At 32.0% G+C, this 27,452-nt stretch overlaps 3 protein-coding genes across 4 annotated transcripts; 2 read left to right on the forward strand and 1 right to left on the reverse strand.

Annotated features, from left to right (window-relative positions):
- Nucleotides 1–1,080: 1,080 nt before the first annotated feature.
- LOC133784800 (protein NPGR2) lies at nt 1,081–5,967 on the reverse strand. The gene is made up of 6 exons (XM_062224074.1): nt 5,708–5,967; nt 4,908–5,188; nt 3,897–4,152; nt 2,209–3,425; nt 1,741–1,894; nt 1,081–1,519 (listed from the first exon to the last, which is right to left on the reverse strand). The coding sequence occupies exons 2-6, from the start codon at nt 5,163–5,165 to the stop codon at nt 1,200–1,202; spliced, it is 2,205 nt and encodes a 734-aa protein (XP_062080058.1). The 5' UTR covers nt 5,166–5,188; nt 5,708–5,967; the 3' UTR covers nt 1,081–1,199.
- Nucleotides 5,968–15,027: 9,060 nt separating this feature from the next.
- On the forward strand, nt 15,028–20,267 carry LOC133784809 (uncharacterized). Of its 2 annotated transcripts, XM_062224089.1 has the most exons (3): nt 15,028–15,781; nt 18,908–18,979; nt 20,014–20,267. In XM_062224089.1, the coding sequence occupies exon 1, from the start codon at nt 15,277–15,279 to the stop codon at nt 15,709–15,711; it is 435 nt and encodes a 144-aa protein (XP_062080073.1). In that variant the 5' UTR covers nt 15,028–15,276; the 3' UTR covers nt 15,712–15,781; nt 18,908–18,979; nt 20,014–20,267. The 2 variants fall into 2 exon arrangements, with proteins under 2 accessions (XP_062080073.1, XP_062080067.1); XM_062224083.1 differs by lacking the exon at nt 18,908–18,979.
- Nucleotides 20,268–24,083: 3,816 nt separating this feature from the next.
- LOC133784821 (thioredoxin-like fold domain-containing protein MRL7, chloroplastic) lies at nt 24,084–26,808 on the forward strand. Its single transcript, XM_062224093.1, has 4 exons — nt 24,084–24,920; nt 26,005–26,089; nt 26,201–26,312; nt 26,425–26,808. Exons 1-4 carry the CDS (start codon nt 24,169–24,171, stop codon nt 26,532–26,534), a joined length of 1,059 nt encoding a protein of 352 aa, XP_062080077.1. The 5' UTR covers nt 24,084–24,168; the 3' UTR covers nt 26,535–26,808.
- Nucleotides 26,809–27,452: the final 644 nt, after the last annotated feature.

Here is a 27,452-nt window from a genome sequence, read left to right on the forward strand (position 1 = left end):
GGCAGGTACACCATATATATATATATACATATAATTTAGTTTTTCTTTCATATAATAATAATAATGATAACATTTTAATTAAAAAATATGAGACAGGGAGGTTTTGGAGATGCAACTAACATAAAATTTCAAGATATTGAAATGCATAATGTGCGGAATCCAATCATCATAGACCAAAACTATTGTGGTCGTAGTAAAACCTGCAAACAACAGGTAACAAATTAAGAAATTTATTTATATCATCATAAATATAGTATAAGTTTGATCATAACTGTTTATATATTTATATATGTATTATAATAGGAGTCTGCTGTTCAAGTGAGGAATGTGGTTTACCAAAATATAAAAGGCACAAGTGCAAGTGAAGTTGCTATAAAGTTGGATTGTAGTGAGAGGGTTGGATGTGAAGGGATTGTCTTACAAGATGTGGAACTAGTTCACAATCACAATCACAGGCTCAGAGGACAAACCAAAGCTTTCTGCCACAACACACACTTCACTCTTATTGGACATGTTGCTCCTTTCTGTCCTCATCATTAACATATAATAATATTCTCTTGCTGTTAACTATTCATTTCTTTTAAATAATTTTTTACATGTTATTTTTTACACCTCTAAGAACTGATATGGATTTGGATTTAAAATGGCATATCAGCATCATGGCTACATAGTTTCCATGTCTCAAACAATTAGCTCTACATAGATGATCTTCTAAGTTCTAACCACTCTGGCAAAGGGAGAATAGTAGTGAATCACTGATATATCATTTCATATAAAAATTTAATGGAAAATATAAGTGTATGACAGGCTTCATATTAATATAATTTCTTTTCTTCCAGAACCATGATTTTGTATACTTGGAATGATAAAAAAGAAAGTAATATTATCACAGTCTTAGTATTATTATACATTATATAGCCAAGTAAAGCAAAAATGTTTAAACCTTGGTGAAAAAAGCTCAAAGAAATAGTAAATATATACTTTATCTTTTTCCTGTTGAAATATATTAAAAGGTGTTTTTGTCTCCTGTGATGTCTAATAGTGCTAATTTGCTTTTTTTTACCTCAAAAAAAATGCTAATTTGCTTTAAAAAGAAAAAGGAGAAAAAAACTTTATTATTTTCCAAACCTATCATGATATGAGAATAGACAGTCATCTGAGATTTACAACAGAAAGTTTGGTCAAGTAAAGATGAGTAGTCATCTGAAAGGTTCAACAGGTGCAGTTTCTTCAAGACAAGTTGCAGCCTCAAAACATTCTGCAGCTTCTAATGGCGATGAAGCATTACCCTTGGCTTTATAGAACAGACCGAGATTGTACCACGCAGAATGGTTCATTCTGTCAAGCCGTAAAGCCTCGGTCAGGAAGCTTCGGACAACAGCCAGCGATTCATCACCTAGCTGCCTGAGAATCTCAGCTGTGGAGATCAAGCTTGGAACATGTGTGGGATCAGTATCCAAAGCAACTAAGAAAGCTTTTAAAGCTTCTTTGTATTGGCCTTTGGCTTCGTAAAGCACACCTGTAAAACAATAACCAAAATCTGTTTACTCTTCTCTTTCCAGCTATTAAAAAGATAAAGCATTTACAGACTCCAATTGTATACAGCTTAAGTATCTCCTCTCAAAGTGTTTTCTATCATAGCTTTATTCCAGAAACACAGATCAAATCATGTGGTAATGATCAAGGCAAACATGTCAAAATGGACCCATGTGGGAAGATCTAAGGGTAATTATATATTACCTGTGGCATGCCATCTAGTGGCAGAGTAAGAACAGATGGACTTGGATTTAGAAAGACATATTTCAGCATCACGCCATTGTGACAACCTTATATACATATAAGCCAGGTCATGCCATATTTCTAATTCCAAACTTCTAACTGATCTTCTACCACTCTGTCATCAGGAAAACACAATAGTCAATCAATTATTTATTTTTAAGGCAACATAACTTTTAAAATGATGAGGATCACTTCCACATGTACGCCTTCCTATGTTTTTCTCATAGGCAGTGAAGCTTTCTACGTTTATCTCATATTTTTAAAATTGCCAATCTACACCTCTTATTAGAAAAATGGCATCTATTCTGAAAAAAATCCAGTTCTTTCACCCCAAAATGTGGATATATGCACATATGAAAGAAACTTTGTCAAAGTTACTAATCCAAGAAAGACTTTTTTTTTCCTTTTCCAATAAATGGTATGACATACCTTGTATAACTTCATTTCAGAACCAATGCTTTTCTTCTGAACTTGAAGAATCGCAAGAAGTTGAGTATACGTCTCAATGGCGCTTCTCATCTGACCCTGTGCAGTGTGAAGTTTAGCTTTTGTTCGCAACAGTTCTCCTTGATCCCATTTCCCTGTCTGCTCCAATGCAGTATCTATGATTGCTTCAGCATCCACAAACCTTCTTTGAGCTGACAATACTCGAGCTAACAAAAGCCAACCTTTTAAATTAGATCCACCTTCTAGTTTAATCATGTTTTTTGCATAATAAAGCGCATCATTTAATTTCCTCTGCTCGGCATTTCCAAGGCTAAGTTGGTAAAGGATTACAGGATCTTCCATTCTTGTCAATTTCCCAGCAGTTTCCAAAACTAGAAGTGCTTCAGATTGTCTTGATACCCTCTCAGAATCGGTAACAGCTAATTTAGCCTGTAATGAAAGAGAAACTCCCAAGAGATAATTGGCAGTGCTTTCCAGCTGATCACATGTACCATCCAAAAATTCCAGGGCTCTGCGAGCAAAATCCACTCCCTCTTGTTCAAAATTTTGGACTTCCCCGCATATCTTTGAGGCCATAAGTAAAGCTGGAGTATGGTTGAGATTGTCTCCACTACTAAACAATTTCTTCAGTAGATCCAAAGCAACCAAGCAATCACCCGCTCCATAATAACAAAGAGCAAGAATGTAATACCGTTCATTTCGACTAATTATCCCTGGAAGTAGTTCTTCTACTTGATGAGCCAGAGATCTGGTATCCCCAGAAATAGATAGAGCAAACGAAAGGTGATCTAAGATTGACGGATCCCATCCAATTCTCTTTAGAGAAACTTTTCTAAGCAGAATCATCAGCAAAAGTATAGCTTCTTCTAAATTGTTTTTGGGTACAAATGAACCATCCATTTGGAATCGGAGGTTAGGAGGGCATGCTTCACCTCCACTGTAGAGAAGAAAAATGGCGAACTCTTTCTGAATCCTAGCAGTGGTTTCACTGTCAAGGTTCCAAGGATGGAGTAAAGCCTGTCGGTATGACAAGATTGCTTCAACTGGACAATCAGCAAGCTTCCATAGTTCAGGAAGCAGCTCAACAGCCTTGGTAAGAGTCTCCTGCAATTTACATTCAGCACCAAAGTTTTCAGGCAACCCTTCTGGTAATGAAGATTCAACTATGTCCACAATAAATTTGCTAGATTGAGCAGCTTCTGCAAGAATGATTGAAAATATGCATTAGCTTGCCAAGCTAGTTCACTTATCAAGTAAAGGTCACAAATTAATCTTCACTTATTTTTTCCCATAAATGGTCTAATTCAAGTGGTTCCAAATTTCACAAATAATAGCTTTGTTGTCTGTCAAGGCATTCCAGATTCTCTGATAGAATTAGCATATCCATCCAAAGTAATGGTTCAAGACAATGTAACAGAATTCACCGAAATTGCACACTTTTGGAGTTACTATTTGTGTTACTGAAATTTAAGTTAATATGGACAAATTGAACTGTTTAAATATATCATATGTATGGTATGAAACTAATGTGATTTATCTTTATCCCTTAAAACAAAAGGGAATACAACCAATTGAAATGATTGAAGAAAAAATGACTGTGCATTTACTTCAAACAATTCCAATAATCTAAAGGGAAGCTGGAAATTTCTTAAACAGAGGAAATTGAGTACCTTTAAACCTCCCAAGCGCCTGCAATGATTTTGATTTGAGAAAGATTGCTTCCAAAAGTAAACTAACAGCATGTATCGACATCGATGAGGTTTCAATATTTTGAAAGCTGCTTCTACGACGTTCCCCTCCTCTTCTAGAAAGTGTGGATTTAATCTTGGGAGCCACTGTTGATGTATCTATTCCTTCAAATACATGTAGAGCAGCTTCAACATTTCCTTTCTGATATTCATATCTTCCCAGCAATGCTCTTGCTTCCTGAAAATTGTAAACACAAACTAGCGTGAGAGTCCATGCAAACTTGTTTAGATCATTAAGTAAATTAAAAATAACCTTGCCCAAATTAATTGATAAAGAAGTAACAAAAAGAATGAGTGGCAAGGCAATCACTTTAGTATACCAAGGTTGTGAACAAATTAAAAAAAAAAACCTGAAAATTTAACAAAGACAAAAAAGAAAAGGCTTCTCATAAGCAAAAGCAGAGAAGGATAACCATTTATCAGACAGACTTGAACTATAAACAACCAAAGTCAACCATAGGAAGACGATGGTACAAACGATTTCCTAAAAACAAGCACTTCCGCTCTGACACAACGAATAGGTTTTCAAATGTCTCTTCTTGTAAGGACCTAAGAAATTCAAGATACCAAGTAAATGAACAGCACAATGCTCTATGAGTAAAACAGTTACATCCTCAACAAAAAGCAAAGTGATCAAAGTATGGTCCATTTCCTTCATCTATTTTTCTTCTTCTAAAACAGATAAATATTTAAAGCAAAAACTATATCAACTCAATTCATAATAAATATAATACAACTTGAGTGGCATCTATATTCTGATGACTAAAACCAAATCCTAAATAAACCATTTAACAGTAGAAAACAACATAAGCTGGATCAGCAACATTTTAATTTGCAAACACACAGTGCCAAAATTTACTTGCTAACCTTCTAAGTAGTAATCAATCAAAGAATGAAAATAAAATACAAATAAGAGAGTGAAAAGCTACAAACCTCGTAGTTCAAGCTACCACTCTCACGAAGAGATAATTCAGCTTCTTCTATATTACCAGTGTCCGGTTGCTTAGCGATTTCGCGAGCTCTCGAAATAATCTCATTTCCATAATCCTCAATCGTAAGGGATTCAAACGTAGGCACCATTTTATCTGCTGCTCTTACTTGGTCTCCTGAGCAGAGACACTTCAAAATCTTTCCAAACCCCCTCTTAAATTTACCTTTCTTCACTCTGGCGACCCTACTCTTCTTCTTCATGTTGTTTCACTGAGCGCAAAAATCTTAACCACCACAGCCAACACCAAAATTGAATCAGAACCTTTTTTAAAAGAAGCTAAAACAACCCCACTAAATAAGTACTCTGATAATTCTTAGACGAAGTAAAACAACACCATGATCATAATCACCAGTTCTCAAACACTTAATTTCAAACAGACAGTGATCAATCCTTCAAAGAAAAAACAAGAAACAGAAACCCAATTCCCAAATTCAGAACAACATGAAGAGAAAAAATTCACACAAAAAAAACATCTAAAATTCTCGACCCAAAACCTAAATCCAATCCAAACAAGGTTTTCTTCCAATAAAACAAAAAACCCATGAATAATTTCGAAACCCCATGTCAGAAATCCAACCAAACCCAACCAATTCCAACGCCACACAAACAATTGGCCAAAATTTCACCCAAATAATCATTTAAGAACTTAGAAACTGACAAGAGCAACCGACAATCCAACGCATACACACACACACATACATATATATTATATATAAATACACAGACAATCAAAAGCACTCACCTTTTGTTTTTCCAAAAAGAAAAGCATGAGTTGATAGCCCACAAGGCATCAACAGAGGCACCCATTTCACTTGAGAGTTCAACTTTGTTATTCTTCTTTTTTCGGGCTTTGATGGATTCGTTTGAATGAGTCAAAACATTTTCATTTTCCTTTCTTTTCCTTTTACCCTTTTGTCTGGCTAGCTGGTACTCTCTCTTTGGTCTGGCCTAAAAACAGGGCTCGGAAATTTCGTTGACGAAATCGTAAGGAAGAAGATACAGAATCAAACAACACACATATATATATATAGTTATATTCATTGATATTCGAGACAAAAGAGACGCGATTACGCTACACAACACGACGAGGGTATTTTCGGAACAAAAATATTCTCTCTTGGGTCCCACTGAGGAAATTTCATTTGCAGTTACCACGTTAGATGAGGCTATTTGTTTGCCACGTGGCACTCGGATTTACTTCCTTCTTCTTCTTCTGCCGTTAAACGGTTATTAACTGCACTTTCAAGTACCCCAGCCGACAAAATCCTTACTGTTTGAGTTTCTGTCTTTTTCAAAAATTAAAAAATAAATAAATTAAAATTTAGATTCAATTTTCCGGTACACGTGTGATTATTTCATGCACGTGCAACAATTTTGTTTTAATCTTTATCCTTATTTCAAAAAAAAAAAAAAACAATAAAACAAAGAATCATAATAATATAAAAAATGAAAAAGGTTATTTTTTTTAATGATGATAATAATACAAATTTATTTGGCAGAATGTGTGCTTAGATGGCATTAGAATTATGGAATTTGAGGGATTTCTAATGATTTAATATTACTAATAAAGTGCATTTGTAAAAGAAGTATTTATATTAAAATGTTTTAAATTAGGTTTATTTTTATTCCTAGCGTAAGTACTTGTTCAATGAGGGTTGTATTGAATCTTAAAGCAACGCTTATTGTCAGGCGATTAGCTATCTTGATAGAAAATATATTTTATAGAAAAATGCTAAGTACACCACAGGTACTAGGGGGTGTTCGTGGTGCGGTTGGTGTGGTTTTTCTCTAATATTTTGGACTGTACCGCATATGCGGTTTGAACAATTTTTCAAACCGCAACCCGGACCGCATAGACCTCAAACCGCATAAACTGCACCGCAAAAATGCGGTGTGGTGCGGTGCAATTTTGGCGGTTTATACCTATCGCCAAATAATTTAACAATTAAATATTATAATTAAGAAAGATTCATAATAAATCTTATAACCATAGAGTGTTTAACAAAATAATTAAATGTACAACAAGCTACTAAACTTTAAACGAAATAATAAAAATATAACAAACTAATAACAAATAAAAAATGTAATATAAAAGTAAATATTATTTTAATTAAGAAGGAATATATTTAGATTGAAGTAGAATATATGTTAGCATCCTATAAAATATTATATTTCTTTCTAGATATTATGTATATAATATTATACTATATAAATATTTATGCATTAACTTTAAATGTAGTAAAATTGAAAAAAATATATATATAAAAAAGTTAATATATATAATGATGCGGTGCGGTGTGGTTTAAATCGTATTTATAAAATTTAAAACCGCAAACTGCACCGTATCGCGCGGTTTGGCAAAAATACAAACCGCAACCGCACCGCGAAGGGTTCTAAACCGCAAATTGCGGTGCGGTGTGAGCGGTTTTATGAACACTCTTAAGTGGTACCCAACATCACATAAAAATATGACATATCGTTATTGGTGCAATTCAATATCAGGACCTACACAATTTAAATTAATAATTAATATGAAATATTGCTAAACAATAGTAAGAAATCACTTTATATAGTGTTAGATACCTTAAAATATCAAATAGTAATATTTTTTATATGTCAAAAGTGATTATATGAATTAAATTTATTCTCATAAATCATTCATTCATTTAGTTCGATAAAAGATTTTTCTTTAAATAAAGTATTCTTTCTTTTTTGGTTTAAAGTATTTTTGTCAAAGTAATTGAAAGATATTCACTACTGACTAATCGTGATATGCACTATAGATAGGATGAGGATAATGTTTTAATTAAATAAAGTTTCTTCTTTAAATAAAATATCTATTCCAATTTTAGAAATGAAGACTTTGGTGCATATTACAAAGTACAGAGAAATCAATACGCAAAACTATAATTTCAATTGAGAAAAAAAAAATGCATGAGTATACCATTGAGTGGGCTTGTATTCAAAGTTTAAGGATTAAGATTTTATGGGAGAGCTTTGGTAAAAAAAAGTATATTTTTTAAAGTTATTTTGTATTTTGGGTTAATTTTAATAATGTTATATAAAATGGTTTCTCACACTTCTAATACTTCTCTCAGAATTTTCAAATAATCTCTCAGAATTTCCGAATAACTTGACAAGAATTATATACACTCTGTTTGAATTCTATATAGATGTCATTTTATAAAAAATTATTGAAATAAAACTAAAATGCAAAATAAATTCTATTTTTACTAATTACTCTTTCTTTGACCGATTTAATTTATAAAAAAAATACAAAAGCAAAAATTGAAAGGAGCTTGAGCCCCAAACTTATATTTAGTTTGACATTGATGTGATATATGCATGTTGACACTATTTAATCAACTAGCTAGGATTTTAGTTTGGTATATTATATAGTGAGTTCTGCCATGTCGATTTAGTGAGTTCTGCCATATTGATATTATTGTATTTGTTAGAGTTATTATTTGAGGGTATTTTAGACTTTTCTTAATTATTGTTATTTTATATCTTTTGTTTTATATAAAAAGTTTGGCTTATTAGTTTTGTAACCTATAATATATTCTCTATATTTTGCAATACACTCTAGCCTCCCTTTTCTCTCTTCATCTTTTTACTATCTCTCTTTTAGGTTTTATGGATTGTGTCTTTGCATAATTATCAGTATTAATCTATACCATATTTTTACCACTACCACACATGTGTTTGGTGTATCCTAAAATTAAAAGTAATATTTTCGGATAATAATAAGTACTCATTGGCAAAATAACAAAATAGTCTACTTTTTTTGAAGTTATTTTGCAAAAATTAGCATAGAGTATAAAATAACTAAAAAAATATTATAAATTAAAAGTAATATTTCCTGATAATAATAATAATAAGTATTTATTGGCAAAATTGTCTACTTTTTGAGGTTATTTTGCCAAAAATTAAGAAGGGACAAAATAACTAAAAAAAACATTATTTTCTTCAATTATTCTATTATTATTATTATTATTATTATAATGAGAGATTTGGTCATCTAATGACAAGTAAATGCGAGAGAAATAATCAATACAAATTAAAACAAAATAGAAATAAAGTGCAGCAACCTGTGATGATGCATATAGCTCCAAACTAGAGCTGTAAATACGGGCCGGGCTTTTGAGCACGGCATGAAACCGGCACGAGCCCGGGAGGCACGAGCACGACAATGCACGAAAAAATATGGGCTTGGGCCAGGCACGGCACGAAAAAATATGGGCTCGGGCCAGGCACGGCACGACACAGGCTTAGCACGGCACGACACGACAAGCCCGAAGGCACGACACGAAAGCACGAACAAACTAGCCCGAAAGCACGACACGATAAAAAACCCGATATTTTGACATTAATAATCATAATAAATTTTTATTTGTCAATAATTAATAAATTAAAATGATAATATATGTCTTATTTTTTTCAATGTTTATATTTTTATAATTATATTAATTTATTTTAAGATTTGTTAGATAAATTTTTAGCATTTATTAGTAGGTATTAAAATTCTAATAATTATCTTTGATATAATTTTGTGTAAAATATTGTTAAAAATTATATAAAATATTTAAAATTATAATTTAAACAAAGAAATGTATTTGGTTTGGTGGTAAGTCCATTGATGGTGAAAGAGGAGGTGGAGGGTTCAATTCTCCATCCTCACATTTTTTGGCAAAAAAAAAAGTGGGCCCAAATTTGGGCCCGAATATAGAAAGTGGGCCTAAAAGTGGGCCCGAATATAGAAAGTGGGCCGGCCTGACTTGGGCTCGACACGGCACGACATGGGCCGGGCCCATGGGCCGTGCTGGACCTACTCTTTCAAAAATGGGCCGGCACGTGCACGGCACGAATTGAATATGGGCCGGGCCCGGCCCGGCCTGAATTTACCGGAGGCACGAAAAATGTGGGTCGGGCCGGGCCGGGCGGCCCACATTTACAGCTCTACTCCAAACCGATGCTTTTATTTCAGGATAATATTATACCAGCTCATAAATAGATAGTTTATATTTTGAATATTAGAATAAAACATTATAATAAGTCAATTATTTATAATATGAAATAAAAAATATATGAGTCAGAAAAAACACAGCTAATTCTTCCCAAAAAAAATATACATGTAATTTTGTTTAACACCTATCTCAGATTCCCCAAGTAACAACAAAAAACAAAAAAAAGTCCAAAAAGCTTGGTTTATATGAGACACTTAATTTTAAAATGTCTGTTTTGTTTATCTTTAAAAAATGATGTTATTTAAAAAAAATGATGTAATTCTAAAGATCCATGTAGGTATTATTTAGGTACGTGGTACTTTTAATCTCTAATTGCTGATTTATTTTATTTTAATTGTCACTTTAACCTTCTAATATATTTTACAAAACAATAAAATAACTTCTCTTGCACTTATATTTTGTTAAATTAATTTTAAATACACCCAAAATACTTTATATATTTAACCATATAATATAATAAAAAAATATATTAAATTTAGGTATAAAAATTACATAAAAATAGGAATAATGGGTGAAAGTGATTTTTTTTAAAGCTATTTTGCACTCTGGTCTAATTTTTAATTTCAACCAGGTGTCTGAAAAATTTCGATTAACTGTCTGGGATGTTATCAAAACTAAGCTATTTTCCACAAAATTATCAAAACTAGGTCAAAATTAAGTCATTTTGCAAAAGAACCCTAATAATAAAATAAAAAATTAGAAAACAAATTCTCTATATTCTCCCATTCCCTTTAAACATTCTATCTTTCCTCTCTCATCAAGTATAAAATTTAATAATAACCCTTCTCGTTTAAAGCTTTTGCTTTTCTTCGTCAAAGTGAATTAAGTGATTTTCATGGTGCTTTGCTTGATGATGTCAAGTCTTAGAATTAATTTGTTGACGCACTAAATGGGTTGATCTTTGTTGAAATAGTTGTTAGATTTAAGAGAATATTCATAACGTACCACAATAAATTTTAGTTAGGTGACTTTAATGTTTATACAAATTTGAGTTGGGTACCACAATAAGTAAGCAATTTTAGGAAACCCCACTATCATTTCCTCTCTTTCTCTGTCTCTCACGTCTTCTCTCAATTGCAAAATCACCATCGTGCAACCTTTGATACTCTGATCCTCTCATCTCCGCGAGCAAGATCATGAAGTCCCACAGTTTGTATCGACCCCATTCTATCTATTCTTCTTTTTCTCCCTCGAACCTCCATCTTTCCCTCTTTTGGCCTTCAATGGAAGAACAATCGTTGGGCAACCTCTAGCGATACGCTGGCCACGATTGTGATCTTCTCTTTGTCACGAGCAAGATTATGAAGTCTCAAGGCTTAGACTGACATATTGAAGTATACATTTATTTTATTTTTTTGTACTACAAATATAGCCAAAATTTATGGAATGCAAATGTAGTTATTTAGGTGAAAGAGTGTAAAAAAAAAGTGCATTTAATATTTCTCTCATATTTATGTAGTTATTTACAATATTTTTAACTTTATAATTTGTTAGTTTAGAAGAAATTTAAATGAAATATATATTTTTTTATAAAGTCTAAGAGTCTATAAGAATCCACATCTCAAAACTCAATCATAAAATTAGAGAATAATAGTAGGATTGAACATAAATATCACTTTCAATCCACACGTATAACCAATGTGGGATTGAGTGGCAAGCAAGGTCTCCGACCGAGCTTTTAATCCACACACACCCAAAGAACAAAGGTCCCAATGAAGCTTTTAAATGAAATATTTTTTAAAAGCTTAAAATGTTTGACAAGAGGTTTGTTTTTTTTAATAGTCATTTGTAAAACGACTTTCTAAACACATTCCACATTGTCAAAAATACTCAACACTTTGTCTAAAATATTAATTTGCAAAAATTATTTTAAAATTTTTTTATTTTATGAAACAACATATAAAAATATCTATTTTCGACAATTAGTCTAACAAAAATAAAAAAATAAATAAAAAATTTGAGACTCACTCTAAAGGTGAACAGGTTATTTCTTGTCCTTGGTGGCATAAGAAAGAGTGTAGTGGGCTTGGGTGTCATTTACAAGCCCAGTCTTCATGTTGCGTTGTACTTTCCAACTCAATCATTTGGGCCCATTTCCTAACCCTCTGCAGGCTTTGCTTTTAAAAGGGATTAACCCATTTATACATCTTAATCATAAAGAAGAATTTCTTTCACAAAATCTCTCATTTAAAACTAATTAAAAATAACGATACCTTTTTCATGAAATATCATTAAAAAAAATTAATATCATTAACAGACCTTTCAAAATTCAAACTCGTTCTAAAAACAAAATTTTATAAATCAAAATCTATTTTATATAAAAAATATGTAGATAATGAAAATTATTGGTTTTAACGGTTTATTTTGTTAAATTTAAATAAATATTCATTTAAAATTAACTAAAATAGATATTTATTAATTATATTAATATAAATTCAAATATTATAAAATATCATTATTATAATAATATTTAATATAAAACTACATATATATATATAATGATTATATTAATATAAATTCATGTTATAAAATACATTATTATAGTAATATATAATACAATATATTCAATAATTATATTAATATAAAATAAAATATCATTATTGTAATAATATATATATTTAATATTTATATCAATATAAATTTAAATATTATAAAATATTATTATGATAATAATATTTAATACAAGACTAGATATTTAATATTTATATTAATATAAATTTAAATATTATAACTATCATTATAATAATATATAATACATAATTTTTTTTATTAAAAAAAATATCATGGATGTTTAAAAAAATTATCATATTATATATATACATATATTTTTAAAATTATAAACAATGTTTTAGTTTAATTTTTCATTTAATATGTTTATGTCATTCTTTTATATATAATGTTTACCGAGATTTTCAGAAACTACACTAATAAATATTATCTAAGAATAAAGATATGGAAAGTAGAAGATTAACACCGAATTTTTACGTGGTTGGAGCATTAATAAGCCTTAGTCCACGAATCAGTTGTATTAGAGATTGGAAAGTATTTTACAATGGGGTTTCTCTCTATTTTTTGACAGAGTAACTGTATACAAGTCGAAGAGAGATCTATTTTCCAGTGTTCTATCGCCTGTATTTATAGGTTCATAGGAACACTGGATCTGGGCCGGATATGGTCCGGGCCCACCGAAGATATGGATACTCTTGGCTTCTCTGGTGGAAGCCCAATATAAAAGATAAAACATACATAGGTTCAAGACTAATTAAGGCCCAACAGGGTGGCCCAAAAACTATATTTCGCCCGACAAAACGGTGCTTTTGGTCTGGGCACTTCGAATTACGAGGCAGATTTAGGGGACAAGACCAGTCAGAGTACTTGGCAGTGCAGATCTGAAACAGCGGCGTGCAATCCCGAGGTAGCCTTTTCCGCAGGTGAAAAGTGGGGACAACCCCCACGCGTCGTGGGACGGCTTCAGGATCACAGATGCTTTTCCTTGCCAAGCGGGAGTACCTGATCCAGGTTTGTTTACCTTTGTCCCTCTTCATTTACCGCAGGTCTGGACTATTGCCAGGCTCTGGGGCCGTTTACGTATACTTCAAAGGTAATCTGACATTGGTACGTCTCCCGGACGACAAGTCCTGGGTCACCATCTGGGTCCAGAATCATACTCAGGGTCGTGGCCCTTGGTTATTCCTGTGCCAAGCGGGCTTGGGCCGGGCCCACATCCAAACGCCCCAGACCATGGGCCTGGACCATCATCCCGGGCCCACGACAGAAAATGGGGATAACATATAATATTGTTTATTTATTGAAAATTTCTATGACAATGATGCAAATTTAATAAATATAATTGAAAAATTCTATGAATAAAACTAAACAATGGATAAATATATGTTTAACAATTTTGATGAATTGACTATCTCTTGAAAAATTAATCCAAGTTTTATGAATGATTAAATATGCTTGATAATTATAAAGAGGTTAAGGAAGAAGGAAAATTGTGTAAACAAATGGGTGGTAAATATAATTTGTATTTATTTATTATTAATGACTAAATTTAGAATAACTATTTTTTTGGAGAAAAATTAAAATCTAACGTTAAGAATAGGGGTTTAAAAAAAACAGTTACTATAAATCTATCTATCCTATTACTCAAAAAAAAAAAAATCTATCTATCCTAAAAATGAAATTATAAATTATGCTAAAATATTCAACTTTTTTTTTTATAGAAAAAATAGTATAAGTAAAAGGAAAAGTGAATAAATATTGTCTAATTGAAGAAGTTTCTAATATAGCAAAGTATAATATGAATATGAAGATATTACTAAAATAAACTAATGAGACATTCTCAAACAACTTAGTGACAAGAACATATTAATTTATATGAGTTTATAATTTTTTGGATTTTGTGTTTTGTCTAATTACTTGTTTGGATACTGTGTTTTGATAAATAATTTTTTGGACTTGCGTTTTATAAAATGGTTCAAATAGAACCCTAAACTCGATTTTAATCAAAATTTTTAAAACTAAAATAACAAATAACTGACCAAATTAACAATTTAAAATAAAAATAAAATCATTTTGCATAACAATTGTGTTGTTATATTTAATTTATCTTTTATCAAATTTAGATGTCTATTTTAACTATTTTACAAAACATAGTATTCAAATAAATAATGAGTTAAAACACAAATTAAAAAATATATATAAACACTCTTATTTATTTCTTTACAAACATTAAAAAAAATCACTGTATTCCTGAAACATAACAATAATAATAAAAAAGAATGTAAATTATAGAATTATCAGTAACAAATATCAAAACTTGGAAAGAAAAAAAAAATGATTATGACTGTGAATATCAACAATTGACAAGTACCAATGAAACGCATTTATATATTTTAATCCAAGGGTATTTTCGGCAGAAAAATATAGTGGCATTTTTCTGTAAATTTGTGTAAAGGAAAGGGTAATTAGATATCTCTCATTCTATAAATATAGGCGAACCGCGCTGCCTTCTAATCTTCTACTCGTAACATCTCGTCCTCACTTTTTCTCTCTTTCATCTCTCTCTATTTTTTTTTTTGGAAAAAATTCTGGGCCATCTCTTCTTTTTTTTTTTTTTTTTTTCATAAATATTATTTTAAATGTTTTTTATTTTTATTTTTCTTTTTGTCCTCTTATTTCTTTCTTAAAAAAAAAAGAATCTTTCTGCCTAAGATTAGATTTTAGGTGTATTAAATGCCCATAGCTGACGTGGCATGCACCCAATTTCCTTTAAAAAATGAACACCAAAACGATGCGTCTCCCTCCCCGTCGAGTTTTAACGGCGTCAAGCAAAAAGCGCGAGCTCGAAGTTGACGCCATCCAGCTCTTGCCGTCAAATACGAAGAAGCAGAAGCCGGCTCACTCCCAACTCGTCGGCGCGGCGGCTTCCTCCAGTCATCTCCTTGCCGGTTACTTGGCCCACGAGTTTCTCACCAAAGGAACGCTCTTCGGTCAGCCGTGGGAAGCGGCGCGAGCCGAGACAGCTGTAGATTTGGCACCGAAACCGGCGGAAGAGGAGAAGAAACTCCAAGCCGAGCCGAGAGAGGGAGCCGAGCCGCGACTTGAAAAGTTTCGAAGATACGTGGCATTAGCTGATTTGATAAGAGGTGATGGGGCCCACCTACCTGGCATCGTCAATCCTACCCAGCTTGCACGCTTTCTACAGTTGTAATGTAATGGGAGTTGGTTGCCACACGTGTGCTAAGCCCTTTGGGGCCCCATTTTCTCCCAATTTGAAAAATGTAAAGAATTCTCTCTCTTTTTATTTAAATTAATTATTTATTTAATTTTTTTTGTTTTTTTATTTGCCTTGTGATTACTCAGAAATTTCCTCAATTTTGGAATATTTATAACTTTTAGGCCAACTCAAACAAAAAAAATATATATATATGGATTTCATGATTGAGTCGTTTCCTTAAAAAAAAATTCATAAAAAACTAATTTTTACATATAAATTAGTATTTTTCATGTAAAATTTTAGCTAGGAATTTCAAATAGTATTATAAATCTATATGAATTTTTGGGTTGGAATTGTTTTTGACATCTTGTTTTCTAATTATGATTAAATTGTGAAACCTAAAACTCAAGTGTTTTTTTTATGCATGCATCTTAGGATAGAACAAGTAACCTATTAATGGAAAAAATTAAATTTTAATTTAATATATTAAATCACTTTTTTCAGTTTATTTTCTATTTTTAAAATTTGATTTTTATTTTTTGTAATATTTGAATAATTGTTGGTTGGAAATGACTTGTTACTTGTGAGTGAATACCTTGTAAATTATTATTTAGCAAATCATTACATAAATGTCTTTAAAAAGTATATAAAAAGATAGGTGTTGATCTTATTTGCAATTGCTAGGGTTAGGGAGAATTTTAGACTGTTATTATTAGAGTTTGGTACATCTGTTTATAGTCACATTAAATTATAAACATTTTGGAAAATTTTGATAAGAGATTTTATTAAACTCGAGTCATACAATATTGAACCACTTTTTAGAACTTTTTTTAAATGCATTGTATATTTATTTTTAAAAAATTAAAAAAAAAAACAAAACTTTAACATAATCATTTTGAAAAATGTATTCCAAATTAAATGTATTGAGTTTATATTTTAAAAAATAAAAAATGGGAGTTGAAAATTAAATGTGGTACTGGTGAAAAAGGTGATAATACATGGTTTATAATGTGTGTCCACTATCTACTAAACCTATAATTTAGTTTTTAAAAAGTCAACTTTGTTATGTATCTTGTTTGATTTGTTCCATTCTTTTTTGTTTCTTAAATATACCTTCTTTAACTTTATTTTCCTATTTGTTTAGTAAAAATATTATAACTTATAATTTGGTTGTGATCTATTCATTTCTTTTTTAATTGAATTAATCTTTATTCCCATCTTTTTTTAAATGGATACATTAATTTATTCATGGTAAGTTTTGGATACTATGATGACACCTTATACAATCTTAAAGTTTTGATTTTTGACAATAATGAAATTTGTTTTTTAATGTATAAATCATATTTATGTTAAGAAGGTTTATGTGTCACTTCACATGATGGCTTTTTCCTTTGTGATGCCTCAATCGTGATTAAGGATGTTTGTTATGGTAATCTTTATTCCACTAATTTTATTATTATTATTATTATTGATGTTCATTAAGTTTCTGTATAAATAATTATAAATTAAATGTCTTGAAAATTATGCTTATGAAGTTGCTCTATTTGAGTCAAATATAAATTTCATATCTCTAAATTACATGTCTCCTCCCTTAAATATTGACAAATTATTATTTGTGTGCATAAAAGTACATATTTAATATTCTCAAAGTATGGGTGAAACTAAGTGAAGGTACTAACTAAATGATGTTATAGAATCAACGAATGATTTATAATTAGGGGTGAAATACCATTCGAATCCCAAACTAATTGTTTCTCCTTAAAATGCATTAAATCACACATCGTGACATTGGTGATCTATCCATGATTTGAATGAAACTTGGGTGAAACTAAGTGAAGGTACTAACTGATTGATGTTACAAAATCAACCAAAGATTTATAATGAGAGGTGAAATGTCACTGTAATGCCCCGAATTTCCTAATAAGGTTGAGGACATTGATTAGGAGGCCGGGAATGCCATAATTGATTTATTATGTTATTAAATGATCATACGCATGTTTATGTGAATTATATTATTATGTGATGATAAATGCATGCATATGAGAGGATTTATAATTATAAGGGCATTTTGGTAATCTGGCCCGTTGATGCCGTAATTGTGTATTTTCGTGCATGTGGGTGAGTTATGAATGGTACCACATTATATGTAGATTTGTTCGAGCATTTCGGCATGAGACGATCATGAAATGCAAGTGTTTGGTCTGGTCATAACAGGATTAAGTTCGGAGCTCAAAGTGAGTCTCGGGATAAGTTTAATGATTAGAGCATTACCGGGAATTAAAGGGTAATGAGACATAATTTATTGGTGTTTGAGAATATCGAGAATAGCGGGAATTGGAGAGCGTTAATTATGATTAACGAGATAGGTGGGAAATACCGGTTTTGCCCTTGGTGGCTTTTAAGGTTAATTTTAGACTTAAGGGTATTTAGGTCTTTTCACCCTTAAAGATTGATATAAGCCATTAAGGTTGTAGAAGAAACCAAAAACAGAGTCTCCTTTCTCCTTCTCTCCCGATAGGTTTTCTCCCTCATTTCTCTTTGAGTTTTCAAGCTTCTTTTGAGGAATCAAGCCAAGGAACCAAGCTGGGATAAGCTAGGGTTATGCTCCACCATTGAAGAGGGTGTGTTGCTGAGATTGAGGTGAGTTTTTAGCCAGTAGAACTCTTGGTTTTGCTTTGTTTTCATAGTTAAGTTTCAGCTGGTTTTTGAGTTGAAAAGTTGGGAATTGATTGGAGTTTTGGCTAGGGTTCTTGGGGTTGTGGTCCCTAGGTCATGTGGGGTTGATATTTGGGTTCATTTGGGACTTAATTTGATGTTTGGAAGCTTTTGGTTTGGGTTAGAAATGGTGAAATCGAAGGAAGAGATTTCTGGGAATTTGCTGGTTGAAGGTAGTGCTACAGCGCCCAGTGTGGGGCGCTATAGCGCTACCTGCAGAGGAGCTAGGGCGGTTTTGGTTTTGAGAAAAGCGCTGGGGCGCTAGGAGGGCAGCGTTGTAGCGTTACCCTGTCTCTTCAGATCCCTGTTTTGAGTGTTTTTAAGAGTTTTTGGCTCGAGGTTTCAATCCTTAAGGCCCGGGATCGAATCTACTCACCGTGTGGGCATGTTTCGAGGTCCCGAGAGTAGGGTTTAGGTTAAGACCCTATCTTGGTTGATTTTCATTAATCGGAGAATTGTATTTGGTTATGACTAGGTGACTGCTAAAGGATTCAGGATCGATCGTTCTCAAGGGTCGTTCTTGTTCTAATTCTCGCTCGAACCAGAGGTAAGAAAACAGTGTAAGAAAACTGCACCCTGTGTATATGTGACATGCATGGTTATTATTGATGCATGTTAGATGTTTAAATGTAATGCACGAGAAACATGTGATTAGGGCATGCTTTGTATACTGAGTATGATATTGTTCAGAGCTTGAGCCTCTGTGTTTATGCATGGTCCTAATTGTGCTAGTAATTATTGAGTAAGCATGCTAAATGCCTTTTATTTGGATATTTGACATATGATATATGTTTGGTGGCATTGCTTACTTGTATATGGCATTGACTAGTCAAGGACACTGACCTAAGAGTCAGAAACGGCATAAGCGTTTTGAACGCAGGGCCGAATGAAGATTAGATCTAATCGATATCAGCATTGAATGACTCGTATGGGGTATTAATGCTGGACCGACCCTAAGGTCGATGAAACTTATAAGCGCTTGGCTAGTCTAGGACTAGTTACTCAGAGCCAGGGCCTAAGGCCTAGGTGACTGCTTGTCACATGGCTAGGGAACGATGTTCTATGGTTATGACTCTATGGTCATGAGGAAGGTTATGTTGGTGACTAGTCATCATGCACCTATCCTATCTAAGCTAGTGAAAGGATCACTTATTTACTCGACAGGTTATGCTGGTGACTACTTCACCATATACCTATCTTGTTAAGCTAGTGAAAGGATCACTTATTTACTTGACAGGTTATGCTGGTGACTACTTCACCAGATACCTATCTTGTTAAGCTAGTGAAAGGATCACTTATCTATAAGCTCCGATGACCCTATCGTCACATGGCTATTGGGAACGGAACCCATCTTAGTGACTGTACCATTGTCACTCTTCTATTTGGGGTTAAAAGCCTTGAATGACTATTATGGTCATTGGTTGATGTGTTATACTCAAAATTATGTGGATTTGGTTACCTGCTGGAATAGGGCTATATCTGCTAGGTGTGTGCCTTATCAATTGATGACATGTTATTACTGTTCATGAGCATATTATGTTTTCTTGCTGGGCTTCGGCTCACGGGTGCTATGTGGTGCAGGTAAAGGCAAAAGAAAGCTGGACCATCCTTGAGTTGGAGAGCTTAGGTGATGATGTGTACATATGCGGCTGCTCGACCGCCACGACCGAGGGTTTATAATGGAACTAGGGTTTAACCCTGTTTTGCTACTTAGAACAGCTTGTTGTAAATATTTTCTTGTAATAGACTCTGAAATTATATTTTTGAGATCCTAATGTGTATGATAAACGTTCTAATGAAACGTTACATCTTAACTGAAATTTTTAATTCCTAAACCACTAATCATACTTAGTTACACCTTTTTGGCCAAATGACTCGATTAGCGAGTTTAGTATTGGTTACAAGGCACACTGTAACGGTCCCTGAAGTTTGGGGCGTTGCAGTCACTTGAATCCAAAACTAGTTGTTTCTCCTTGAAATGCATTAAAACACATATTTTGCATCACCATAAATGTTACACTTTTTTTTTTATTTACTTTTATATTATTTTTATTATTTTACTATTTTTTTTTATCTATTTGCATTAAATGCTATACTTTTTACCGTAGTACTTTATTATTATCTTATACTATTAACAATAAAATATATAAAACTTATTATTTCTTACATTTCTTACCTTACACATGCGGCGAGAAGTGACTCAATCCATCTTTTAAACATATATTTTTTTTTAAAATGTCCTTAGTTTTATAAATAAAATAGGGGCATTTTGGTCATAATAAAAAAGAGTTTGACCAAAATCTAATTCAGAGTACTTTTTTGTTTCATTTTGTAACTTGCATAATCTAAATTGTTATTTAACTTCTACAAATTATATGAGTCAAAATGATATTTACTTTTTTAATAATCAGAATGATTAATTTCTTTCCGTGTACTTTCAATATTCTAAACATAGAAAGGAAGTAATTTTTTTTTTCCATTTTGATGTAACAATACTTTATATTTAAAAATAATATTAAATATAATACGGTATGACAATCATGTTATAAGATTCAACCAACTCCTAATCTAGTATTTTTTTTAAAAAAAAAAAACTCTAATGGTTAATTTTTCATGTTAAATTTTCTCTAGCAATCAGGGACAGATGTAGAATTTATGATGGACTATATAATTTTTTTCAAAAAATTAGGACTTACATATAATTTTTATTAAATTTAAAGACTTTTTTTCTTAATAAAGACATCAATATAATTATAAAATTTATGAAAGAATTAAAAGTTGACATTTCATGATATATATTTTATGAAACATTTAATAATTTATTATAATAATAGTTCTTTTTTCTAATGGCTAGCAACATTTCATGCTAAAATTTTACTATTAATTGACATTTTAAAGTAGATTTTTGTGAAGCAGATGACATTTCATGACTAATTTTCTCTATTTCATGTTAATAGAGTTTTCTAGTAGTTGAAATTTAAAGAAATGCTTTTATGAAGCGGTTGACAATTCCATGACTATTTTATTTCTTGTTCTAATTGATTACATTTCATGCTAGATTATCTCTAACGGTTGATATTCATGACATATTTTTATGTAACGGTCAACATTTCATTATCATTAATTTTCTTTAATGGTTAAGATTTCATGACATGAACATACGATGATTTATATTATCAGTAATGATATATGTACCAAAAATATATATTCAAACATTACACACGTCATTATTTTTAAAAGTATTGTATCACAATTTTTAATAAATATAATATTTAAGTATATATTTCGGAGATAAACTATTTTAAAGAGTGGTCAAAGCACACGTATCATTATTCTTATAATATAAAACAAAGCTTTGCCTCTGTATTTAGAAAATGATTATAAACTATTAGTATTAGAATGAACGAGGACAAAGAATGAAGAAAGATAAGCTTTATGTAGAAACAGGATGGGGCGGGGCGGGGTCAGAGTTGGCTCTCCTGTTCCCATCTTGTCTCGGGGTCAGGGTCCTATCGGGTACCCGTTTAATAAATTTTTTTTTTCTTATAAAATTGATAAAATAAATTAAAATGACTAATCATTTTTAATATAAAATAATTAAAAATCAATAAATTATATCGTTAATAAACATATTTTTTATATAAATTATTATATTATATATTTTTAATAATATTTATATTAAAATATAAATTGTAACATAAACAGAGCGGGTTCGGGATGGGAGTCATGTCCCCCACCCCCACTCTTAATGGGGCGGGTCTCCACGGGGACCCTACTCCGTTGGTTAAATTGACATTCCTAGTCTTATGTTTTTGAGATTGTAAAAAGTAATGTCTCATGACTTTGTGTAATATTTGAGAATATATTTTAAGTGTACATATTATTATTCATATTTTCAAATTATAACTATAAATGAGAGACTCATTTATTGTTCTCAAAATGTGATGTTATTTTTGGTAGTTTACAATAAATAATAGATCTCTAATAAATGAAAGTAATTATTATCCAAATATATATTTTTTGGCACTGGGAATAATGTGAACATATAACATTAACTATTTTTATTTGCCATTTAATATTGAATTTTAGTCATAGTTTAGTGGCAGACTTGTAACTTTTTTATTCTGGGGGCGAAAAATTAAATAATAATATAAAATATATGTATCTATAAAAAAAATTATATCACAATATAGTATTATAAATAAATTAATGAGGAATGAGGACAAGAAGAAACGTAAAAATGATTTTAAAATAGTTTAATTAATGCATAATTGAAAAAAATTATAAAATAGATTAAGCCTCCAACAGATGATGTAAACCCATTCTTTATTTTACATCACCGTATTTCCTTTCCTACGTGTAGAGATGTTTAAAGGATCTTCAAATATTTTTTAACAATTTGTATTTCATTTTCCTTATTTTTCTCTCTAAATTAATTAGTTTTTTATTATTTTTTCTTCCTTTATCTACTTGTAGTTAATAAAAATATAATATTTGAATGATGTAAAAAGATATAAAGAAACTAATGTATGATATAATGTAAAATAAAAAAGAAGAGATTTGATAATTTATTTTAAAAAATAGAGTAGAATATATGATATGAATGCTCTTATATTATACTATTCATTTATTTATTTAAATGATATCTCTATCATCTCGTCTCAATCACTTGTAGAACAAGTGGTTGTGGCTTTGGAGTTAAAAGCCCAAAGTCAAGAGTACGAGTAGAATCCCCCACCCCTTTGTGCATGTGGAATTCTTTGGTGGCCCAATTGTTGGTGGTTTTTATTTTCGCCCTCCCAAAGACGTTATTGGTATGTATGTCACTTCTCATTGTGAAGAAGTTCGACATTCTTTTTCTCAAGTTATGCTGAAGATGTGCTATCTCTGGTGTGCATGTCATCTCTTATTGTGAAGAAGTTTGACACTCTTTCCCTCCAAGGTTATGCCGAAGATGTGTTATCTCTGGTGTGCATGTCATCTCTCATTGTGAAGAAGTTTGACACCCTTTTCCTCCAGGGTTATGCCGAAGATGTGCTATCTCTGGTGTGCATGTCATCTCTCATTGTGAAGAAATTTGACACTCTTTGCCTCCAAGGTTATGCTGAAGATGTGCTACCTCTGGGTAAACTGTTGTTGGATTGAGGATTATTCATTTACATATTATGTGCTATTAAAGTTGTATATCATTGATGTAACATGTAATGTTTTTTAATTTTTTTAATAAAAGTATTTAAATGATGTAAGTTAAAAATAGAGAATTGGTGCATTATAAAAATTAAATGTAAAATAAAAAACCAATAATAATGTATTTTAAAGAATAAATAGAGAAACTATTAAGAATGATCTTACTCTTACAATGACCAAATGCTACTCTCACAATGATTATTTTGCATATTTTTTTCTATTCAAAGTTTTATTTTAATTTCAAAAATCTCCATATTGACATTATTTTACAACTTATAAACATTACTTGGATAATTTTCAGAACGAACGATTAAAAAAATATATATGTTTTGCACTTTAAATTCCTCTACAAACATTTTTGCAAAAATCAACTGTTGACTTCAACGACAACAAAATCATGTCGTTTCATATTGAAACGACAACAAAATCAAAGGGAACCGGCTTTGTATGGCTGCGCTATAACTGTATTCCCGCGCGGAACCAAGCTAGCTAGTCGTTTTGTCAAACACTTGGTGCGCCTTTTGGTTTTGCGCGCGGAAGCAACTGAAAATGTTAGTCCTTCAAAGTTCACTCATTCCCAGAGTTAACATAGCTTATCTACACTGTACTCCCCGACCAAAGTCTCTTCCTTTCCTTGTTCTTTCCAAAAAATCTGATCCAAAACCCGACGACCCTAAGCTCAGCTCTGCTTCTGGAGCAAAACCCAGGTCGAGAAATCGTCGACTGAAAGCTGAACCAGTGTCCCAGACACCTGTAGAATCGAAGAAGCAAGGTGAAGAAGATGCAGAGTTTCCGAAGACAATTCCCAGAAAGCCAAGGCGTGGTCGGAGAAGCGAAGCGGCAGCGGTGGAGGATTACGTCCGGGAATCTCTTGAGCGGACATTTACTTCGATAAGAGAGCAGGACTCTGAAGTGTTTGAGAATAAGGAGAATGTAATGAAAGAAAGGCCCGCTGATGATGAGGACGAGTCTGATTCTAGCGACGAGGAAGATGATGGTGATGATGATGATGTGGATGGGGACACTGTTGCTGTTTCCGGTGAGGAGAAGAAGAAGAAAATGGTGGTTGAGGAGGAGAGTGAGGATTGGCCATTGGATGCTGATATTGGATGGGGTATCAGAGCCTCAGAGTATTTTGAGAAACACCCAATAAAGAACGTGGTTGGGGAAGACGGTGTTGAGATCGATTGGGAAGGAGAGATTGAAGATAATTGGGTGAAGGAGATTAACTGTTTGGAATGGGAAAGTTTTGCTTTCCATCCAAGCCCGCTTATTGTTTATGTTTTCGAGAGATATAACAGGTACCTTCTTCTCTCTACTACTAGTTTGTGAGTTTTCTTAATCAAATTTCACCAACAATGGCTGTCTTTGAAGCATTTGATATAGTATTTTGAGGTTCTGGTGTAACTTTTCCATGGTTGATTTAGTCAGTAAAGACAGCTATGTTTTCCATGATAAACATGAGAACAACTCATTGTTTGTATTACACAATATCCTATTTTGTTAGCTAAACTATCTTATTAAAAAAAAACCATGTAATATCTTTGCTTAAATGCCGTTTAAGTCCCTCATCTTAATGAGGGTCAAATCAAAAGAAAAGGCTTAGGGATGTTTGGTACGAGCGTTTGGTTTGGTGGGAATGAGAATGTCAAATCTAACTATGTTTGGTAAATTTATTTTTAATGGCTTGGGGTTTGTGTTTTCAAGTGCATCCCATTTTTAGCTTGATTTGAGGGTAATCTTAACCTTTTTAAACAATTGTGTTTCATATTACCTTAATCTAAACCATCTCTAACTCTACTCCCTCAAACTCAAACCTCATACCAACACCCCCTTATACTTTAGCTGCTTGCTTGTTGTGCATCACCAAATGAGAATTGTAAACTATTTATTCTAGAGTGAGTTATCTTTAGTATGTTGCTTTGATTACTAATTTTGATTACTAATTTGGTGTTTATTGATGACAAGAATTATGAGGCTCCATCTAAAAACAAAATGTTAATTAGTAGACCATCTAAAAACAAAATGTTAATTAGTAGAGTTACACATGTTCTTATTAATGGTTTAATATTCTTACACTTATTCTATATACAATAGTCTAATATCCTCTCAAGATGGTGGGTGATAATTTTTCGCTCACCAATCTTGAATCACTTTATCACAAGTGGTTTATTTTTTCAGCTCGTTTATTTTCTTTTCGCATTATGCGGATTGACTCACTCTTTGGATCGGTGCGGATCAAATGCCTGCTGGGGAATTGACAAGAATTATGGGGCTCCACTCCCCATGATTCTTGTCAGTTGAGACTTTATGTTAGAGCATGGCAAGCTTTGGCTTGGATTCTGATCAAAGTTTCTTAAAGTCTACACGTTATTCTGTTTGCAGGGCAACCAACAATTGGAAAGCTTTAAAAGAGCTTGAAAAAGCAGTAAAGGTTTATTGGGAGGCCAAAGATCGGTTGCCTCCGCGGGTATTACAGACTTGTTACTTGCCTTCTTTGCATTCCAAAGTCTGTTATTTTAATTGATTGTGCTTTCATGAGTGTCCACTCATACCATTTTTTTTGTTGTTGTTACACCAGTCAGTCAAGATAGACATCAATATAGAAAGAGATTTGGCATATGCTCTTAAAGTTAAAGAATGTCCTCAAATTTTATTCTTGAGAGGAAATAGGATTCTGTACAGGGAAAAAGGTGAGATTTAACATTACAAGCTCACTCAATTCGCTTTCAAGCTCTACCGAAAAATGACCAGTTTGAAGTTCCTTTCATCCTGTTTTACTAATTTACATATTCTTTTTGGCAGAGATTCGAACTGCAGATGAGCTGGTTCAGATGATTGCACACTTCTATTACAATGCAAAGAGACCTTCCTGGATTGATGTTTCAGCTTTGTCTCCACCTTATCCTTATTAGCTAAAGCTTTTATGGTAAACTTTTTCTTTATTCCCTTTTGTGCACTCTTTTTCTCTTTAATCAATATACAAGATCTTTTTTTTTAGATTGAATTCCATAATCCATAGAGCATATGATAGTGGAAGGAAGAGACTTTACTTTTAAATTCTTGTGTAGATGATATTTGACTATATAAATGTAGCAATGTGAATGATGGAAAGATCATTCGGCAATGAGGAATATACTTTGCAAAAAAAAAAAGATGTTTTGTTTTAGAGCTGCTTTTCAAGGATTAGATGTGATTAACTTTATGGTTCTCTTCTCTTTTCCCTTTTAAACAGAAGAATAATTGTATTAGAATGCAATAAAAATGTTCCAATTTTTGTCAGCGGTGAAACCACGTTTTCCTTTATAGTTTTTGAAAAGATATGCTCTTGGCCAAAACATCACATAGGTTCTCCTATGCAACTTTTCTTCTACATCTCTCAAAAACTTGAACTTTGGAGGTGGTGAAGATCTCAACTTGGTGAGCTCAGTTTCTGTGGAGGATTCAACGAGGGGGTTGAATCCATGGTGTTTGTAAGCATCAAGAGGGCCAAATAAATATATGTTAAAGATATTGACGGAAATTAACAGAAGGAGCAATTTTAGAATATAGTAATAGTTTAAGGGGTATTTTTACCACATGAAAGTTTAGGGCACATGTGATAAGTCAGGGGTAAATTTGTCATTTGTTTTTTGATAATTTTTTGCAAAATGACATTTGTCTAAAATTTCAACTAACTGTTTGGATTGTCGGATACCATTTTACAAAAAACAAAAAATTATCAAAACTAAGTCAAAGTGCAAAATAACTTCTTTGACTTCTATTTTGCCGGGGACTCTTTGAAAAATAATAATAAGTAATGCCAAGTACGATAAATAGCTTTTACTTAATTT

The sequence above is a fragment of the Humulus lupulus genome, chromosome 1 (genome assembly GCF_963169125.1).
Source record: "Humulus lupulus chromosome 1, drHumLupu1.1, whole genome shotgun sequence".
In the NCBI taxonomy this organism is placed as follows: domain Eukaryota; kingdom Viridiplantae; phylum Streptophyta; class Magnoliopsida; order Rosales; family Cannabaceae; genus Humulus; species Humulus lupulus.

What these genes read in the sequence shown, in the direction of transcription:
- LOC133784800 (XM_062224074.1), bottom strand. Translation starts at nt 5,165, where the DNA reads ATGAAGAAGAAGAGTAGGGTCGCCAGAGTGAAGAAAGGTAAATTTAAG. An exon ending in GGCGCTTGGGAGGTTTAAAG is followed by an intron (nt 3,426 to 3,896) that starts GTACTCAATTTC and finishes TCATTCTTGCAG; the next exon opens with AAGCTGCTCAATCTAGCAAA. An exon ending in CACTAGATGGCATGCCACAG is followed by an intron (nt 1,520 to 1,740) that starts GTAATATATAAT and finishes ATTGTTTTACAG; the next exon opens with GTGTGCTTTACGAAGCCAAA.
- LOC133784809 (XM_062224089.1), top strand. Translation starts at nt 15,277, where the DNA reads ATGAACACCAAAACGATGCGTCTCCCTCCCCGTCGAGTTTTAACGGCG.
- LOC133784821 (XM_062224093.1), top strand. Translation starts at nt 24,169, where the DNA reads ATGTTAGTCCTTCAAAGTTCACTCATTCCCAGAGTTAACATAGCTTAT. An exon ending in GTTTTCGAGAGATATAACAG is followed by an intron (nt 24,921 to 26,004) that starts GTACCTTCTTCT and finishes TTCTGTTTGCAG; the next exon opens with GGCAACCAACAATTGGAAAG. An exon ending in AAGATCGGTTGCCTCCGCGG is followed by an intron (nt 26,090 to 26,200) that starts GTATTACAGACT and finishes TTGTTACACCAG; the next exon opens with TCAGTCAAGATAGACATCAA.